This window comes from Aphidius gifuensis, linkage group LG5 (genome assembly GCF_014905175.1).
Source record: "Aphidius gifuensis isolate YNYX2018 linkage group LG5, ASM1490517v1, whole genome shotgun sequence".
In the NCBI taxonomy this organism is placed as follows: domain Eukaryota; kingdom Metazoa; phylum Arthropoda; class Insecta; order Hymenoptera; family Braconidae; genus Aphidius; species Aphidius gifuensis.
Genome location: NC_057792.1, coordinates 21142636 through 21164575, shown reverse-complemented (window position 1 = coordinate 21164575; position 21940 = coordinate 21142636). Strand labels below are relative to the sequence as shown.

At 25.7% G+C, this 21940-nt stretch overlaps 2 protein-coding genes across 2 annotated transcripts in view; one reads left to right on the top strand and one right to left on the bottom strand.

Annotated features, from left to right (window-relative positions):
- The window catches only part of LOC122858486 (neuronal acetylcholine receptor subunit alpha-7-like), a 75613-nt gene extending 65837 nt beyond the window's left edge, over positions 1 to 9776 (bottom strand). Inside the window, exon 1 of the mRNA XM_044161417.1 lies at positions 8081 to 9776. Within this exon, the coding sequence (XP_044017352.1) occupies positions 8081 to 8135 (55 nt within the window). The 5' untranslated portion in view covers positions 8136 to 9776. The remainder of the gene's footprint in view (positions 1 to 8080) is intronic.
- A 4093-nt stretch (positions 9777 to 13869) lies between these two features.
- Positions 13870 to 17931, top strand: LOC122858484 (transcription initiation factor TFIID subunit 3). The gene is made up of 9 exons (XM_044161415.1): positions 13870 to 14151; positions 14322 to 14490; positions 14569 to 16121; positions 16196 to 16768; positions 16838 to 16993; positions 17066 to 17178; positions 17252 to 17361; positions 17440 to 17653; positions 17741 to 17931. Exons 2-9 carry the CDS (start codon positions 14328 to 14330, stop codon positions 17877 to 17879), a joined length of 3021 nt encoding a protein of 1006 aa, XP_044017350.1. The 5' UTR covers positions 13870 to 14151; positions 14322 to 14327; the 3' UTR covers positions 17880 to 17931.
- Positions 17932 to 21940: the final 4009 nt, after the last annotated feature.

The window sequence follows — 21940 nt, the reverse complement described above, 5'->3', positions numbered from 1 at the left end:
TGTATTAAATTAGAAAACATTGAATTAAATACAAATGAAATATCATTTTTACCAAGTGGAATATTTTTAGGTTTGGCTAATTTGATAAAGCTAGATTTATCAGGAAATAATTTTGAAATAATTCAAACGTGAGTAACTTAATTAATCTATAATTAAAATAAGCTATTATTAATTTATTTATAATTACAGAGGATTGTTTGATGATTTGCCTGCACTTCAAGAACTAAAGTTAGAAAAAAATAAATTAAAAAAAATTATGTCGGGAGCTTTTGTTGGTCTTAAAAATTTACAAACTGCGAATTTTTCAATAAATTATTTGTCATATTCATCGTCGCTAGAAGCTTCACCATTTGAACATATGGCTAGTGTAAAAGTTTTAGATTTATCAGACAATAATATAACACATATTCCCCAAGATTTAAAAAAGCTCCAAAAATTACAAACTTTAAATCTTTTGTTCAACAAACTTGATCACCTATTAGTGAGTATATTCTTCTTTCAATACAAATATTTTTTCTAACACTAAAATTGGCAATTAATTTTAAATTAAATTACAGCTAGATGAGCTGAATTTTGATGACAATAAATACATAAAAATAGATCTAAGATACAATGAAATAAAAACAGTATTATTCAAAGATGTTAGAAAAACATATTGGCCAGAAATAAAACGTAAAAGAATTAATGTTGACATATCATATAATCCATTGAGATGTGATTGTCAAATTCATTATTTGCTTAGGTATATCAAAGGCCGAATGAAACCAAAAGAAAAAAATTGTATGGAATTATTTTTTAATAATGATTTAGAATGTTTTGAGCCACAAGAATTACGAGGATATTTAGTCAATGATTTAGATCCAGAAGATCATCATTGTCCAAGAGAAATAGTGTCATTTAATTTTTATTTATTAACAAATAATTCACGCATGGAAACTCAACCAATATATGATTAATCTAACTGTATTTTTAAATTATTTTCATGGAAATTATATCTTGGTTTCGGGTAAATTTACATTGTACTAAAAATTCATTTGAATTTCAAACTAGTGATGCTACTGATGAGGTCATTTAAATTTTGTATTGTTGAAAGAAAAAAAATACATTACTAATATTATATTCAAATTTAATTCATTCATCCTTCTCATTATTAAAATATTATTAATTGTTAAATTGTTTTTAAATTAACAAAAATTATCATTTTTTTATTTTTTATTATTAATATAATAAAGCTATAATAATTAAACAAAAAAATATATAAAACTTTGAATAATTACATCATTCTCTGCCACAGCAATTTTTTAATCTTTTTTATTTTTCAGACAATTACTTTTTATATTTTTTTGCACTATTTTATAAAGATAAATGCTGATGATATTTAATCCAGTAGTTGGATAATAATGCTCATGAGCATATACTACCTAATAAATAAAATTAAAAAAAAAAAAAAAGAACTAAATCAATAATAGCTTGCAAAAATGATGGATATAAAAATATTTAAAAAAAAAAAATAAAATAATAAAGCATTTCCTATTTGCTGGTATTTCCGGGTTCTTACCGGGAAACAACGGAAGCTTTTTGATAACTCAGCAAATGTATATTTGTGTGTGTGTGTGTTACATGAACAAAGTATATATATATATATTTATTGAATTTGTTACATGAATTGAGGATATATCAACGGAAGAAAACGACGGTTATTGGGGCGTCTCAAGTAATAGCTGGCAATGCGATTAAAAAAAGGGAAAAAAAAATCAGATTGTAATCGATCTATTGACGATAAATATATGTACTTTCAATATTATCAAACCTTGGATAATGAAATACAGATTCAAGGACTATGTACCAATGCTGAGTAGCATCAACGAGTCAATAGCCAATGTGACATTTCCATGGGGAATAAATAAATAAATAAAATAAAAAAAAATAAATTGTAGCTTTCTTTTCTTTTCTCATAAATATATCTACATTTTATCTATATATTTATTTTTCCATTTTATAATAAGCACTAATATAATAATAATAAATAAATACTTTTATATATCAAGACGGAAAATTCTTTTATATATTTTTTTTAAATTATATATTTTTATTTAACCTTCTCTTGTATTATTTTTTTTTTTTTATTAAATTTGTTCTTTTTGAGCTTTTTAACAATGATAAAAGCGTTACAATTCTGAGAGATGACAATAGAGCCAACTCTATGATCCAGTAAAATTAGAAATTCATTGTTTCATTCATTTCTATTGTTACGCGGGGGGTGGGTGAGGGGGAGGAGAAAATAAAAAGGAAAAAAACAGCTGAGCTAGTAATACAGATGTTTTTTAAAATGGACAATTTTATGTCATAGTTGTTTTTTATTATATATTTAAATTGATGAAATATTTTCATTGCACAGTTAATTAATAAATTATGAAATTTATAAATTAATAATTAATTTATACGACAAGCGTATATATGTCGATATAGACATTACTCATCAATTTGATGATGTGTAATAAATTTGTGTATTTAGCAAACTTAAACATGTGTCAATTTTCAATGTTTGATTCAAGTGCAAAGTATTACTAGTTAAATAAATTTAATTTTAATTAAGCACACTTTTACTAACTAATGTAAATTTAATGATTTTTTTTTTAGTCAAATAAATTTAATGAGAATTTTGTTGACAGTTGCAAAAGAAAAATAAAAGAGATTTAGAAATTGATTAATTTTATTTTTAAATTACAATTTAATGGTTTTTTCAATTTAAATTTTTTTTTATAACCAATATTTTTGAAAATTGAAAAATGATATACAATTTGGCGTATCAGATAAAAAAAAAGGTACTATTGTCGAAGAATTTTTATATCCTCTTTAGGAGAAGCCCCTTTTATTGAAGTTTGTTTTTTAAAAAAAATTTCAAAGAAATATTCAAATACCAATGTCGATAAACATTTTTTTTTATTATTAGCATAAAAATTTATGGGCTAAATAGGTTGTTGGCTGATAAAACGATATAGATTTATTTAATTTTGGCACGTTAGCATAATTTCTCGTTTATTTTTTAAATATAATTTACAACTGCCAAAATAATATACCACAAAATTTAAATTATATTTTAATAATAAATAAACAACAAAATAGCAAAATGTTATTTCAAAAAAAAAAAAAAAATATAAATATCCAATTTTCGATCAGTCATAAAGTTTTTTATTATATGTTTTATTTTAACTGTCACACAAAATCACAAAATGATATGAAATAAATAAAAGAAGATGAAAAAAAAAAAGCGCATATAAAGACAGACTCAAGGTGAAAATATTCTTATCAATGTATATATTAAAATAAAAATTCAAAAAGATGCAAGAGTTCATAAAGTATATTCATCCATCAAGGCATCAACATACAGACACCATCATATTCTAAAATTTCAACATGCGGGTTTAAAAATGTAGATTTCAAACGACATCTTGAAGAAAAAATTTCATTCAAGCTATTTAAATTTCCACATGAATGATATAATTTATTTCATCGAACTAAGCAAATTCAAAGGAGAAAAAAAAAAAAAAAAAAGTATACATCAGTTGAAGGTAGGTCATCATTATTTTTAATATATTATTCAAGATGATGATATAGTATTTGTAAAGACAACAAGTGCATAATTTTGATTGGAGCTACCATGATGATGATGACTTGTCATATACAGATAAATTGATAAAATATTTTTTAACATTCTACGCAAAATGATCAATAATAATTATCGATGATTTGTCTTGCGCAATTAGGATGACTGGTCACAGCCCTTTACCCCTTGCCTCATCATATACTAGTCAATCCAACCATTCCAATTCTCGTCTTACAACCAAAATTTGTATACGTCCTTAGCCGATATTGCCTGACTACGGAAATACATATTTCCACTATCGTGGTGTACCAACAAACCAAACACAACACAAATATATGCATGTATGTATTAAATTTATACACATGCATATAAGATGATGATGATTATAATGATGATGATGATGGGAATTCTCAATGTATGTATAGTGTATATACTGTAAGAATGATAATGTCTGTAGTTGTATATTGTCATTTATAAGATTGAATGACACAAGGTGCGCTCTCTTGGCCTCGAATAGTTTGAAACATTATTAATCCACAGACCATGTAATATTTACTTGTTTGCAGGTATATATATAGCACATTGTTATATCAATATTTCTTGATAATGATAATAACTATGTGAATTAATTTTTAAACAAAGTTTTATTTATCTTATTCTTGAATTAGTATAAATTATTAGATATTTTTTTTTTATTTCAATTTTTTAAAAATTTTTTTAAAATTCAATTTGTTAAAAAAAATATTTCTAAGCAAAAATTTTAACAATATATTTGAATAATATTTAAACAACATCTAAATATAATTATTCTAAAAGTTTGAATAATTAATTTTAATTATTTTTATTTTTACATATTTTGGACAAATCAATATTTTTTGGCTAGAGTCATGTTTGTCAAAAAAATATTTCTAAACACAAATTTCATGAAATTATGCTTTTAGAATTTAGACAACACTCAAATATAATTATTCTAAAAGTTTCAAAAATTAATTTCAATTATTTTTATTTTTTTTTCAACTTTATATTTGGCAGTGACTTTTTTTTCGAAACTCGGTATTTTCAATTACATTGCCAAGTGCTAATTTCATGTTATTATAGTTTTAATATTTAAACAACACCTGAATACATTTATCCTACAAATTACAGTATTCAATTTAAATTATTTTAGTGTTTTTTTTTTAAATACACCATTAAATATTAGATCAGTCGATTCCAACTAAAATCATATTCAATGAAAACACGAGTATTAAATTATCAACGCATATTCATTTTAATAGATTAATATTTAAAATTATTATTGTCTTTTATTTTTAACTAATGAAGACAACTATGTTATCATATCAACAATGAAATACATGCAAAATATCATATTCAAAACAAAGTTTTACTGATGATTTTAGATATTATTTGTTGACATATGTTTCCCTTGTTTTATATATATTTATATATTATACCGTGATATCTTTGAAGTGGACTTGTTTTTGTATTCAAAAAATAAAAAATATAAAAAACTCATAAAACTCTTGCAACAATAGCACAAAAACATGAATATACATATATCCCACTCTAAACTTTTATTTTATCTTTTAATTCTAGTCAAAAAAAAAATATATATAAATATATTCAGTATAAAAAAAAAAAAAAAAAAAAAGCAAGCGTTATTTATTTATTTTGTTTTTTAATGTGAAATTTATTTAATGAATTTATTCACGCATTTTCATGATGAAACTTTTTCTTTATAAATGCTAGGCTAATGGCCAACAGTTTTTTTTTTTTTTTTATTTTTTCCACCACAAGCAGATTTACAAAATAAAAATAAAAATAAAAAAATGTCAACTCATGTGAGGATGGCATTTGCACTTTTAGTCCATCCCCATCATCATCATCATCATCATCATCATCGTCATCATCATCATCATTATCATCTCTAGTATAATTTTCTTTTTCATATAATATTTTTTATATTTTTTGTCTTGTTGAGATTTTTTTTATTTTCAAGTTTTACTACTGTCATGCTCGATAATATACGCGGTCTCTGAGGTTTTGCATTACTCATGAGTCACATATATATATGTAGGTATCAAAAACAAGCTTTAGTTATATACTCAATGTGTGCTGTGTTAAAATTTTGTGTCTTGGTCTTGCTTACTAAACTTTGGTTGAGCTGTAAGACGCTGTAGACTTGGGGACAGTCTTTGGGTAATTCCCCCAGGATATACCCCAGTGAAACTTCAATACTATATACTAAACTTTATATACATTTATATGTAAAAGCCAAGATCTATATAGACTAACTCTCTCTTACTCTTTCTATCTTTATCTCTATTTTATCTATAGACAAGTAAACGGTAAAGTTAAAACTTGAAGCGATGAAGATGCAAGACGCGGTGAATCATCAACGAGCAAAACAATTATTCCATCGTCTTATACACAATTCAACATGTATAGATACATCTTTCAACAGTGTATACAAACTTTCAAGTCATTTACATTAATACAAAAATCATTGTTTAAAAGTTGACTCAGCATGTTAAATAAATGTATAATGTAATTATAAATTACAATAAATTGTCTGTATCAAGACTCATAATTTTTTATTCTCTTTTAAATTTTTTTTATCATCAATAAACAAATGTAGATAATTTCTCGACTCGTTAATTATATCAAAATAAAAAAGAAGCTAAGATTTTTAAATTTGTTAATTTCATGTAGATTCAGTGTTAATTTATTTTTAAATTTTTTTAACAACTGTATATTTACAATAAAAAAAAAAAAAAGGAAATATAATTTGATAATAAACAGCTGACCCAGTCCACCACAAAATACATTTACATATTAATGTATTTTTAAAATATTTAACGTCTTTAACGCATCAAGTTTTTTTATATATTTTTTTAAATTTTTTAACGACCATTTTTTAACACAATGATTCTTGGTTTATTTTTTTTTTTCACATTTTTCAAATGACTTTTTAGAACGCGGTGTTTGAACACGCAAGTGTACGGATAACTTTTAGCAGCAGCAAAAAAAAAATAAAAAAGTTTTACAAGGTAAAACACGGACAAGTCATACTAACTAGTGATGATGGTCTGCGTTCGGTCAGACACGGTTATTGTATCTATACTACTGGCGCACGTTACTTGGTCAGACCATCCTTATCGTGTTACATTTTTTATTTTTTATTTTGATTCTACTAAAATATTTAAAAAATCCAATTAAAACAATTTTTTTTTTTTATTCCCTTTTTAAACTATTTAAAGATAAATCTGCAGAAGCGAAAAAAAAAAAAAAAAAAATTCATCACTTCATGGAATACATGTGTATATAATAAAATTTATTTTTTAAAAATTTTTTTTATTTCATTTCCGTTTGCATCGCTTTATTTGGTCGTTTTTTTTTTTTTTTTCATAGTGAGTATTTTATTTTGTTCTATTTTTGTACTTTTGCAAAGCAACGAAATACGGTGTGTTTTTTTATTTTTTTTATTTTCATGTTCAGGCAGAAATTAGAGCATGAGACAGAAGGGTTGCACGAAGGTGACAGTCGGGGGTCATGACTCACTCTCAGCTCTGTTTACATGATGAGACAAACAAATAAAAAAAATAACCTCGAGTGGCCGGAATCAATACTCAGCAACATTGAATAAAAAAAAAATAAAATGACAAGAAAATATTGGCAAGTTCACAAGCAAGTAGTCATTTATGTATATACTTTTTATTTTTTTATTATTATATTTATTTTTTTTATTCCCTCAAGAGTATTTCAAGCGATACTGATAACAAAATGTTGTACAATCAGTTTGACAAGAACAACGCAACAATTGATATCGTAGTTTAATGAATGAATTCTCTAAAATATATACATCTATATTATTCTCTTGATTTTCTTTCTCACTTTCAATGACACTATTGTCGCAATATCTAAATACTGATATATACTTGGCACGTGTTACAATAAATAACAATAGTATACTTCAATCAAAAACTCTTGAATATATATTTATACAAATTGATAATAAAATAATAATATCAATTTGCAATAAAAAAAATTACAAATAACTGTACATACACAACAAAATTTTAAACTTATTTTCATGGAAAAAAAAGCCATATGCATTTGCGTGAATGTGTGTATCACAAGTTGAATATTGTTAAAGATTTTTAATGTCATGGGAATAAAGAAAATAATATTTACACATACACACACACACACACATTATCCCGAGGGAAATTTCCGGTTGAAAATATATTACATGCCTGCACTTGAAGCTTTTTTTGATAAATAAAAAAAAAAGCTCAAAAAAAAATATGTATCAAAAAAAATCTGTCGTGATTTCATAAGCATTTTATCGTTAAAAAAAAAAAAAATTACAGTGGAAATAACTGTGTGCGGGTAGTATTATTATTGATCATTAAAACAGGTAAAAATAATTGTTGATTGAATAATATATATAAATAAATAATGAAAACTCACCGGATGCGGCAAGGGCGATCGCCGCCATGAGGGTCCAGCAACGTTTCATTTTCATCCGTAAACCAGCGTGGTTGGGTGGTGGTGTGGTGGGGTTAAAAGCCTACCCACCCCCTTACCGCCCTACCCGCACCCGTGTTTCTAAACGTGTTGTCACGTGGTCACCCACCTTAACCACCACCTAAACTTTTTATTATAATAATATTAATATTTATAATTTTTTTTTTCAACAATAACAACAAACAAACAAACTGATTTTTTATTTTTTTTTTTTTCGTCAACACTTTAATTATTTTTTTATGTTCAATTTAAAATAATTATTCATTAATATTTGTAGATAGCAACAACCACAACAATGTGCTGTTGTTGTTGTTTAATTTGAAACACATTCAACATCATTATAAATTGTTGATTGTCATCACACACGTGACTATCGTATCACATTTTTTTTTTCTTTTATCAAAACGAAATTCAAAGAGCTAAAAAAATTCATTTATTATTGTTTTTTTTTTCTTCTTTAATTGTCATTTGTTTTGTTCAGGTTTCAGTGGATGAATGCATTTTTTTTTTCTATTTAATGGGGTAAAAAAAAAAGAGAAAAAATTGTCAGATTAATGATTTTTACAAAAACATATTGACAATAATATGAATTACATTGTTTTTCATTAATTCAATTTTTGTTACTTTTGTTGTTGTTGTTGTTACTGTTGTTGTTGTTGGTGGTGATTAAAAGTTTGTATTGGTATACTTGGTATCGTGATCCGTTGACGACATTGTATCCTTGACACGCACTACCACCTGGCAGTTTGCTAATGCCCAACCCGCAACACACTCACTCACTCACTTTGGCTCTTCTCTTTCTCTCTATATGTATATCGCTCTCTGTGTGCTATCGCATATACAATAGATGGATTTTGCCCAGGTTTTTCAATCCCCCTTCCCCATACCAGACAACACATACAGTATATACAGGTGAAAAAATATAAAAAATAAAAAAAAACACAACAAATATATTTGTAGAGACGAAATGATGATTAAATTCAACTCAAAAATACAAATATATATAGAGCTTTAAAGCTTTTACGTTAAAATTATCAAAAAACAAAATAATTATATTATTATTTTTTCAGTTTTAATATCTTTCAGCCATATAAATTGGAGCTGTCATCAATATCATAGTCACTTGTTGTTTATCAGTATCAATTTTTCAATAACACCAAAAAAGCTCACAAATCAGACAACAAAGAAAGCACACAAGTGTGCAATTTATCAGTACTCATCATAAATATAAATATTATAATATTTTTATCATATCAGTAAAAATATTAAATATTAAAAAAAAAAAAGAAAAAAACCATACATCTCAATGAAATTCAATATTTTTCATAACATATGGAGAAAAAAAAATTTACTATTATTATGATTTTTTTTTTCCAAGGTATTTACTTTTGCTCTACTGACCCGAGAAAGGAAAAAAAGAAGAGAAAAAAAAAAAGAGCCACTTTTATTATTTTCGTTTATATTGCACGCAAATATACACACACACACTCACACACACACAGTCACATACACACAATTATTGTGTGAATATAATAATAATTTAAAAAATAAATGAAAAAAAAAAAAATATATTAATTTAATTTGTTCAAGTTTAGATTGACTAAATTGTGTCTAGATGCGCCCTCGTCGGCGATCAACGCTGGACTGATATTCATTTAGCCACAGAGCGCAGCATTTCGCGCTTCATAGTCTGTACCATTTTTTACCTTAACTCTCCGCGCGCGTTATGCTGTACCACCACCATCATCACCACCACCCTCTACCCTCTTTTGCGTTCTACTACCCCTGACTATTTCTCTCTCTTTATTCTAGCCCATTTCTCCCTCCCAATATAATTTTTTATCTCTGTTTTTCACCCAACAGTTGGCTTTGTTGAGTTTCATCTATCCTCTTGGTGCCTCGACGGCCCACATTACCTAGTGCTGTTGTACTGCTGGTGCTGCTGTACTGCTGATCTTCTCATTCTCCCTCTTTGCCACCAATATCAACCAGAAAACTACCCCTATTTCTTTCTCCAACACACACACACGTACATGCATTCAATTCATATATTTTTTTTTCCACGTAAACTAAAGGCAAAATTCAAAAATACACAGATACACATTGAAGATATATATGTGTGTATTTTCAGCCCAGTCAGTTACCATTGGATTGATGATGAAGAGTTAAAAAAGAAGAAAATAAAAATTAAAAAAAAAAAAAAAGAGGGGCAAGAAAAGGAGAAAAAAAATATAGCAAATGAGGAGAAGAGAGAATAGAGGGTAAAGCTCTGTTTAGATATACATCCAGTATATATGTCTGTCTTTGTCACTTACATACTGGCATCACTGGAGAAGAGAGAATCGTTACTATGGCGAGATCAATATGATAAAACAGCGCATGCTTCAAAATATATCCTTGGTGTGCTTTTACCCCAAGCAAACGCCACCAAACCTCCACTGAACTTAGATGAGACACACACCACATTGCAACATACATGACCACATTATACACATACACATTTTTTTAATATATATTATAAAATTATTGTTTATATAAAATATAATGTGGAATTTTTTTTTCCCCCTCAATTTTATTATCTATGAATAAATTTTTTTCCCTTGTAACAAGTCAATGATAATTTGCTTTTTCAGCAGTCATTTGGCTGTTTTTTTTTTTGTTAAATAATTATTTTTTATTATTAATAAAAAAAAAAAAAAAAAAGGATTAAAAATTCAATTAAAAATATATATAAAGTAGACATGTTATTATGTGTTTTTGATAATTACATTGGGTTTAGAAAGGCATGGGGTTTTCCTTCTCTTATCCTCAGTTTTCATTATTAATTAACTATCTCGTATTTCCTACAAATTAGTCTTGACTGAATAAATTATTTGAAAATTTGTTGAATGATTTTTGAAAATATTTAACAGTATTTATCATACAATATATATCATTATATATATTTCATTTTTAATTACCGTCTTGTTTATAAGCTATGTAATTATTAATTAAGATGAAACTCGCTTTTATAATTTTACATTGAGCTAAAAAAATAAATATGTATATTCACGTAATTGTTTTTTAGAAATACATTAAGAGTCTTATTGAATGTAACTTTGAGCATTCATGTTGAAAAATCCTTTGAACAAGACAATCCGTTTGCACTGACAATCGATTCAATATATTCACCGGGTACAAAAAAAAAAAAAATAAATAAAACAAAAAAAAAGCCAGGGCAATCAACGTTGACCAGATGGAATTCCCCTATCTACTTTTATATATCGAGAAAGTGTTGAAAAAAAATTTTAAAATTCTTTTGTAAGGTTTTTTCATCTTTAGCAAAGTGATCTTTAAATTTATTTATTTATTCTTTACTTCACTTTGTAGTCTCAATTTCCTTTATAAACTTCAGAGTTAAATAAATCAAAAAAACTAATTCACCAGTAAAATAGAATTTCATTATAAAATTCTATGTAAATTAAGAAAAATTTAATTAACAAAATAATATTTTAATAATTGGTATAAATGTCGAGAAACATGTTAAATAACAACGATCAATTTTGAAGATTAGTAGATGGAAAAGTTGGTTATATATACCAAGATGGATTTCAAATGAACCGGAGAGTATAATTTAACATTTTGTAATAGATTCACGTAGAAGTGCTGTAATTTTCCATGAATGCTTACAAATATACCTTACTCAGCAAAGTCGTACATTTTTTTTTTTTCATATATAAAAACGATAAAACTTTCATCCAATGTTAATAAATTTTGTATAAATCTATGTGAATTACCTTCACGGCGCCACAACCACACATACAAATTTAAAAATTTAAAAATTTTATATTTCTGATAACGTCTTTTCTATGATTTTCCAGAAAAAAAAACAAAAATAATGTTCATTTTACGATTTATTTTATATTTCAATGATTATTCCTACTGGTTATTTTAGTGTTATCGTTCAAAAGCAAATCTCAACAATGTTCTGGCTACTTGTACTCTTTTATCATATAAAATTCACGGTAACAACTGCCAGAACAAATTGTCTGCGAATTTTCAATTATCTTTCCGGTTCAAATGGCCACGGAATTTTCCTCTGAATAAATGATACAAAATAAAACGAACAAGAATAAATGGAAAATGAAAAAAAATAAAAGATTACTTGTAAATGAAAGACAAAAAATCATGGCGTGCAAATTAAATCGGCTGTTATAAAAAGTCGTTATCTCGTATGGATTATGATAGATCACTTGTTCATTTCGTTGCTTTCACGAGTCTGCAATTTTTTCCGTTAAAAAATGTTAAAAAATAAAATAATTTATTATACTTTTTATCCTTTGCAAAAAGAAGCTTTTTTTTTTTTTGTTGGATATATTCATATTTTTTGTCTTTTGATTACCTCTATTATTCAATGTAATTTCTATCAAGATATTTATTTATTTTTATTACTTTTATCAATGGTATATATTGATGATGAAAAAAGTCAAGTGGATATTTATTCAGAGGTCTTGGGATGTATTCTAAATCACAGTGGATATTATGATAAATAAAATATAAAAACCGATACTATTACTCAGATGAAAAGAGCAAGTTACGTCGACAGTTTAACCACGTATATTTGATACAAGTTGAAAGCAAGAATTATCGGTTGAAAAAAAAATAAATATTATAGCTAAAAGGGGAATTCGGTGGGATCCAGCTTGAGGATTGATTCACTCGAATATTTTTGTTGGCAGTTTTAGGAAAACATTGAGAAACAGTTGGTTATTATTCTTCGACAAGAGTTACACTCAATATACATCATTATATATTTTAACTTCTTGTGAATGTTTAGCTTTCCTCGTGATAAATATTCCAAAAGAAAACAACAAAAAAAAAATAATAAAATGTCGAAAAAAGAGAACACCAAGTTATATAAAAAAAGCTTCAATTATTGTCAACTCGCTTGCATATACTCTTTGTCGTAAATTTATTTCAAGTATCAAAAAAAAAGAAAAAAAAAAATATATTCAAGATATATTTTGATGAAATTAGTTTTTTAATTATATTTTTTTCAAGATGAATAAAAACATAATTAATTTTTATTTTTTTATCAAAATAAAATTAATTATTTCATGATGAAAATCAGTGTGGTCAATTACATGTGTCAATAATAATAATAATAATAATAATAATAATAATAAAAAAGAGCATCATTGCTTTCCGACAAAATAAAAAAAAAGAGCAACAATATAATAAACAAATAATAATTATAAATACATTAAATACCTTGTTGCTGATAATGTTGATAATGTTGATTGATCAAATTAGCAATTGATAATTATTTAACTCTATAATTGCTCCATAATGTAATAGAGAAAAAATATTACGAGTACATGCACTACACTTGATTAATAATTTATAAATATTAAAACACACACCTATTTACAAACGAGTCATAATTAATTAAATATAATATATTTGAGTACTCAATTAATAAAATAATATTGACTAATTAATTAATTATGAGCAAATAAATAAACACACACATCACGTTTTATTTTTTTACTCTTTTTTTTCAGCAAAAGCGGGAAAACTACACACACGATAAACGACATCCACTGCTGCCAACTTGGAATTTAACTAAACCACCAGAGTGCACTTGTGTAGTACAAAATGGCGACTGCGACATAAATTTAAGGTGAATTTTTAATAAACAGATTTGTCGCAGCCTTAATTCTCACCTTAAAAAAAAAAAAATTAATCAAAATATTCTGATAAAAAATGGCGTCAGAAAATTATCACTATAATTGAGTTTGATGTATAATATTTTGCAATTTTTAAAGCTAAATTATATTAAAAAAAACAAAATAAATACAAAAGTTGAATAATTATGTTGTACGTCGTTAATGTGTGTTGTCTAATGATCAAATAATTAAGTTTGGTAAAAAATGAGTCGAAAATTCATGACCCTCAATATGTGTTTATAGTTGTTGAGCTCCAATAAAAAAGTCAAATTGTAAATTAATAATTGTTATTGAATTTTGTTATTGGTGAGTTAATGTCATATTAAAAATTAAAATTGATTAATTTATTTTTTAATAATAGAAAGATTAAAGTTGTTTAAAATACTAAGTTTGTTTTGAATGTACTTTGACATAACCTCAAAGCAATTTAGTTATACGTCAAAATATTAAAATAATTTATATTTCCAATTTTATAGTTAATAATGACGGATTATACGAGAAGTGTTTTAAGAGTTGTGGTGGCACAAATATGCCAAACAATTGGTTGGCATTCAATAAATTCATCTCCACTTGAATTTTTAGTTGATTTAATGCAAGAATATTTTATGAGAACATACAGACTGTCTCATCAATATGCTGAAATTTGTAAGTTACAAAAAATCAATTGGTCAATGTTAAAATAACAAGGAAAAACATGTTTCAATGTTGTAAATTAATTTTTAGTGGGTAGAACAGAGGTTAACCTGGATGATGTTGGTTTGGCATTTCAACAAATGAGTATTGATTTAAATCAATTGGCTGATTATGTTAAAAATGTTGATCCAGTACCATGTGCAGTACCAGTACCAAAATATCCATTAAAATTAAATGAAAATCATTTAAACTTTTTAAAACCGGGAAGTCGTGAAGTTGTTACGAGACCAGTTAGTATACACGAACATCTTCCAGCAATGTACCCGGAAATCGAAGAGCTTCCAGATGAAAATACACCTGATAATTCATTAAATGAATGTGAAATATTAAGTGATAGTTGTTCCCCTATAAAACAATCAATGTCATTGGCAAATGACATATCATCAGAGGGTGTATTTAAACGTCCTGGTGAACCATTATCAGACAGTCCAAATTTAAAACGTCCGAGAATGAATGATGAGAGTCGTCCACTGCGTGAAATTCACAGTGTTATGATGACGACATCTGGATTTTTATCACCAGCAAGAGAAGGAAAGCTACCAGAAGCTAGAACACCAATTCAAGCTAGACCTGATACACCACCACCTCCACCAGCACCGCCTGCACCTGCACCAAAACCATCATCTCCACCACTACCACCACCACCATCATCATCATCATCATTATCACAACCTTCACTAGCAATGCAATCACATGTAAAATCACATGTACCACCAATACAACCAGTATCAGCATCGTCATCACTAGGAATTGCACAAAATTCAGCAATAAATGAAACAACAGGATTACCACAAAATCTAATTATACCACCAGATATTAAAATTGAAAAGAAATCTAAAAAAATAATTAAAAAAAGTCTCGAGGATCGTAAACTTGATAAAGAAAATAAAAAGAAAAATCGTGATAAAGATTTATTTAAACCAGATAAAATAATAACTGAGCCAAAAGTTAAAAAATTATCAACAACAAAAGATTCTAGTAAATTAAAAAATTCAAAAAATAATAGTATCAAAGGAATTGGTACATCACAATCATCAAGTCCAATACCACCAATAAATATATCCAATAAAGATGATAATCCAAAAATAATAAAAAATTCAACAATTAAAGAAAAAAAAGATAAAAATATAACAATTTCAGATGCTAAAAAACATGATGATATTGTTAAACTATCATCTGAGCCAGATAAACAAAAATTAAATATATTTAAAAAATTAACAAAATCAAGAGATGACAATAAATCAATTGATGTCATTGACAATCATAAAATTAAAAATGAAAATAATACATTGTCAATTAATAATAATATACGTGCTGATATTGAAATTAAAAAAGAAGAAAAAAAAGTGCCTCGTACTCCAGATATAAATATGCATAATGACAATGATATTGTTGATTTGAGAAGTCCATCATCTGATGTTTATATGTTTCCTGATATGTCACCACCTGGTACACCAAGTACACCTAAAACACCAGAATTCAATGTTCCGGGTCCAGCTGATATTAAAAAAAAGAAAAAAGAAACAAGAGGACGTAAAAAAGCTGTTTTTAAAAGTCCAGTATTTAATAATAGTCCACAAAAAGTAATTATTTATTTTGTGATTTTAAATTTAAATCGAAATTTTTAATTAATTTATAATTGTTTTTTTATTAACAGGGAAAAATACACCATGATATGATGGAAACTGATTATCTTGGACGTCCTAAGACACCAGAAGCACCTGATACTTTAACTCGTAAAGACATGAACGTACATCCAAGTCTTACTTTTCCATATTATCCAGGTGGACCTGGTCTTATACCTCATCATATAGCTCCTACAATGTTTTCACATTTTCCAATACAACCTGGACCACGTGGTATGACAAATTTTCCAACAGTTATGCATAATTCAGCGACAATAACACCACATTTTTTGCAACCACCAGTACCACCACAATTACCACCAATTAAAATTGAAAATAATTTAATACCAAAAATTGATTCTGAATTATTGATTAATAATGTACCTGGATCAACATTACACAATCATAATTTAACAAGTAAAAATGATACTATTAAAATTGAGAAAATTTCTAAAGCAGTTAAACAAGAAAAAGTAACAGCTATGAATAGCAAACCATCAACATCTAAAATGGATCCTTATATTCCTCCTGATGCTACTGTTGCTCTTGTTGCCGAACAACCAGTAGAAAATATAAAAATCGAAAAACTTGAAAAATTAGACAAGGTAAATATTTTTATTAAAATTATATTTCTAAAAATGTTTTAATTAATTTTTTTTTTGCTTAAATTTCAGAAATCTAAAAAACATAAATTGGATAAAAAGGAAAAATTAAAAAAGAAAAAAGATAAAAAAGATAAGCATAAAGAAAAATCAGATAAAATTAAAGATAAGAAGGAAAAATTGGAAAAAATAAAAGATAAAAAAGAAAAAAAAGAAAAGAAAAAAGATGTAAGTTTTTAATTTTTATTTTTAATGATATTTCTTATATCAATTTTTATTAATTAATAGATTATTTTAAAGAAGGAAGAAAAAGAAGTTGAAACTATACCGAAATTGACATTAAAACTTGCACCATCATCACCAGTGCCATCAACATCAACAGCAACATCAGACAGCCCAGTGATAAAAAAATTGTAATTATACGTTTTAATTGAGTCATTATTACTTGTTATATTATTATTAATAATTTATGTAATTAATTTTCAGAACAATTAAACCATTACCCAAAAAACCAGAGGACGTAAAACGTGAATCTAGTCCAGAATTAGCAAGAATTTCAGCTTTAGTTACAAGGCCACCAAAAATAAAACCACCCAGTAAGAAAAAGAACAAATAAATTTACAAATTTAATTAAATAGTTAGGCATTATTTTAAATATGAAAAATTAATTACAGAAATAAAAAAAGAACCAGTTGTTAAAAAAGAAGAACCAAGAAATCGTTGCATCCCTCTTCCGCCAGGATATCCAGAAAAACGACCACAATCATCGTATATTAATTCAGCAGGAAATGAGATATGGGTTTGTCCTGCATGTGGAAAAGAAGATAATGGAACAGTTATGATTGGCTGTGATAGTCCTAGAGATGTCTGTAACGCCTGGTATCATTGGTTAGTCTAAAAAAATTAATTAATTTATTATTTTTTTCATCATTAATAATAATAATAATAATTTTATTTTTTATTAATTTTTTTCAGGGCTTGTCTTCGTTTGCCAGGTGAAGCACAAGATCGTGAAACTTGGTATTGTTATTATTGCATTGTCGAAAATCGACATTTAATTCCTCATGACAAAAAAAAGAAAAAAAGCAAGAAAAAAGTTGAAATTGCTGAATAATTATTATGTATTTAAATATAATTAAATATATTTATAAATATTGAATTTTCTTCTACATAACTAGGTATTTTTTTTTTTTTTTTCAATTTTAAATTTCAAACAAAAAAATCAAGAAATAATGACAGGAAAAAAATTCAAAAAAAAATAAGTAATTAATTGAATAAAACCAAACGGTAAAAAGCGTATATTTAAATTAAATTAAGACTAGATTAAATATTGAATATAAGAATAATCTTTTTATGAATAAATTCAATATATATATATAAAAAAACTAATATAAATTTTATTTATTTGTTTGTTGATAATAAATACTTTATTTAGAGAATATTATTTGATAAGTTACCGACTGATGTGCTTGATAAATTATGGTCCAGCAGCATCAGTGAATGTGCAGGTTGTCTGAATGAATTTATTTTTTATCAAAATAACAAGTGGTGCTTGGAAGGATTCAACTGATCATCACGATAGATGATAAATCAGGAGATGATAGAAGTAAATTTCTTCCATTTCTCTCAACTCAAAAATACGAATTTAATTTTTTTATCAATCTTATTTTATTGATCTAAAATAGTAAAAATATATTTCTCTAATAGAAAAATAAAATGACTAAATAATTCAGTCACGTAAAAATTAAATAAATTTCGAAAATTGATAATCGAAAAAAAAAAACATAAATAAATTTTCGAATTATCAAAATAACAAATAAAATTGCTTTTACTTTGCCTTATTATAAAAGTATTTTTTTTTTTTTTTAACAATTATATTTAAATTGATTAAAATATTAATATATTATAAATTAAATGAAAAACATTTAAAATACAAAAGTTTAAAAATGATGACAAATCCATGTCTTTGAAGTCACACGATCCTAGCATACTTTGAAGATAAATTTTAAAATCGTTCCCTTCATATATAACACATCAACCCTCGAGGGTTTAAGCTCTTTTTCCCTCAGATAGAAAGAGCATCATTCCCTTTGACGTATTATCACGCAACAATGACTCGTATACAAGAACTTTAAGATATTTAAGATTTAAAAAGCAATTACTCAAAAAACATTACTCAATCATTTGCTAAAAATATCTTGTATAATTTTAAAATACATAATTTATTTAAAAAAAAAAAATATATACCTATTATTAATAATTTTATGGTTCATAGTAATATTTTCCTTTGTGATTTTATGAAAATTATCATCATTCATTTATATAAATAAATTTCAATCTATTTATTCATGTATATTATATTAAATAAGGTTTTGAATATAATAATAATTCACTTTGTTATTTCGAGCTATTTTATTTTGACCATAAATTATTCATTAAAATTTTATATATATTTTTTTTTTAATTTTTATAATGAAATTTAAAAGCAAACAAACGACTATTGTTTCGTTGTCATTGACATGATGCATTGTGTCTATTGATTTTTTGAAATAACTGTTCTCCAGACATCTAGATAAAATAAAACAATTTATTATTTTTAATCATCATAATAATTTCATAATTTTTAAATAAATAGTTAATTTATAAATTCAAAATGACGGGGATTTTTTTTTTGTAAATAAAATAGTAAATTTATATTTTATTGACCTTTTTTTTCGTTATATTTTATTTTTATAAATTGAATTCTGTCAGATACGATAAAGTCCAAAACATTGTCTTGCCCTTTTGTGGATATTGTGCGAATGAAGTTGCCACCTTTCGTGCAATACCCAAGCCAAAAAATATATCGGATAATCTTCATCAAGAACGTGACAAGAATGACAATTTTATTACTTACATATATACACATATTTGCTGGAATAAAAATCATGAATATATGTATATAAACACTGTAAATAACAGCCCTATAGAGATTGAATTTTTTATTTATTTTTTCTTTTTAAATTCATGAAAATTTACTTGTTAATATTTTTCAAATCATCGTTAAATTTCTATTGACAATATTTTTGGTATTTTTAATAATGATAAATGAATTTATAATAACCCAGGTATAGTATAAAAAAATTCTCTCCTCATTTCTCCGCATGGCTCAACATGGAAAAAATTCAGAGTAATCACGGAGAAAATCGAAGTTATCACAAAAAAATTCGGAAAATATTTATATATTAATTTTTACAAATCTCCAAAAACTGATCATTTTATTTTAAAAATAATAATTTAATAAATATTTTCCCTATACAAAAAATAATCTCTAATAGAAAAAAAAAAAAAATCAAAGATGAATAATTGAAATATAACTTTACATACATTTAAAATTGACAATATAAAAAGTATATGGATATAGTTAAAAGTTATTTGAGAAGCATCGTCTTAAAGCACCACTTATCGAAACGTGGGTAGTAGTTGGTATGATAATGTAATAAAATAAATGGATGCTACTTGGCCCATCGTGCAAAAAACTTGAAATCGTTTCTCTTTTTTTCTTACATTTTTTTTCCATTTCAATTTTACATCTCCTTCTTTTATTTTTTTTTAGATATATTGTTATTTTTTTTTTTCCTTTAAAACCTCAGTTTCACTCGTCTAGCCTCGTTATTTTTTTACCCAAGCTCGATTGTATAATCTTGTCTTTTATTTATCCTCACTGTCTCACCCTCAAATAATTTTTTCATCCCCTTGCATCAACTGAGAATTGAGGAAGTAGAAGAGAAATAACACAAAGTGAAATACAACAAGTCTCGACGCCATTGCTGTATCACCCTTCAACGGGAATTTTGTTGTCCTGGTGGTAGAGAAAATAGTGGGGGGTTGTAACATCAAGATAATATCCTAGTAGGAGTTTACCTTATATATAAAAATATAAAAAAATTATTTTATTTTTCTTATACTTTGAAGCATCATACATTTCCTCAGCTAAAATTATATGTATTTTGTTCATACTCTTTGTTATTTTTTTATTATATTTGGATGTCTTTTCTGGGATTTTTATATGTAGGGTTGTTTTTATATACATGTATATGTGTGTGCATTTAGAAGGGAGGGTATATACAACAGGTCGAAAACTCCGCCCCCATTGAACCCGCAAAATCGAGTCAATACTATGTGCCAGACTTACTTTTGTACTCTCATTTTATTTTTCATCCCTCTTGGATTGATTTTATTTTTTTATTTTTTATTATTTACTCTGTGAGGTCTTTTAATGTTGGCCATGTTACCAACAATTCATACATGCATCAAAATATCGAAATTCAATTTAATCTTTGGATTAATCTATACATCATCAATTAATTTATTTTCATTTTTATTTAATAATAAACATTATGATATATTTTTCTTAAAAAAACAAAAAAAAAGCTTATTTTAAAATTAAACACAGAAATATGTAGAAAATTATTTTTTTTAATTATTAATTTTATAAATAAATAAATAAAAAAAAATTAAGTTATTAAAAATATTTTTTATTTATTTTTAAAATTTATATTTATTTAATAAATTGACTTTTAATTTTTAAGGAATCATTATTTCAATAAATAAATATATAAATGAAAAGTAAAAAAATTTAAATTTATCCACATTATCATTTTTTAATTTTTTTTTGTTTTTTTCAATTAAATTATATTATTTTTCAAAAAAAAAAAAAATAAAATTGCAAAAAATTGTTTGCTAATTTTTCAATTTACTGACTTTTAATTTTGCAAATAAATAAATAAATAAACAAACAAACAAAAAAGAAAAAAAAAAAAAAAAACAATTGTATAATCATTAGGGATATTTAACTCCCCAATAGATTTTTGACAAGTTGTATATCCCCTCATCTATATTATCCACATACATATATAAACAAGTCTCGTTCAACTTTGGCTGTAATTTATAAACACTGAGTGTACCACAGGGACCAAGTTTCGAAACATGCCATGTGGTATGAGTTTTTACAGGATTCTCCCCTTATTCACCTCAGTGTCAGTATTATGGCCAAGGGGTTGAGTCAAAGTCAGGGATTACTGGTGATAAATAAATATATGCACGCCCGTAAATAAATAAATAAATAAATATCAATTGCAATATAAACCCTGCATCCTGACATCTCTTGATGTTTTTTTTTTTTTTCTCTGTAAA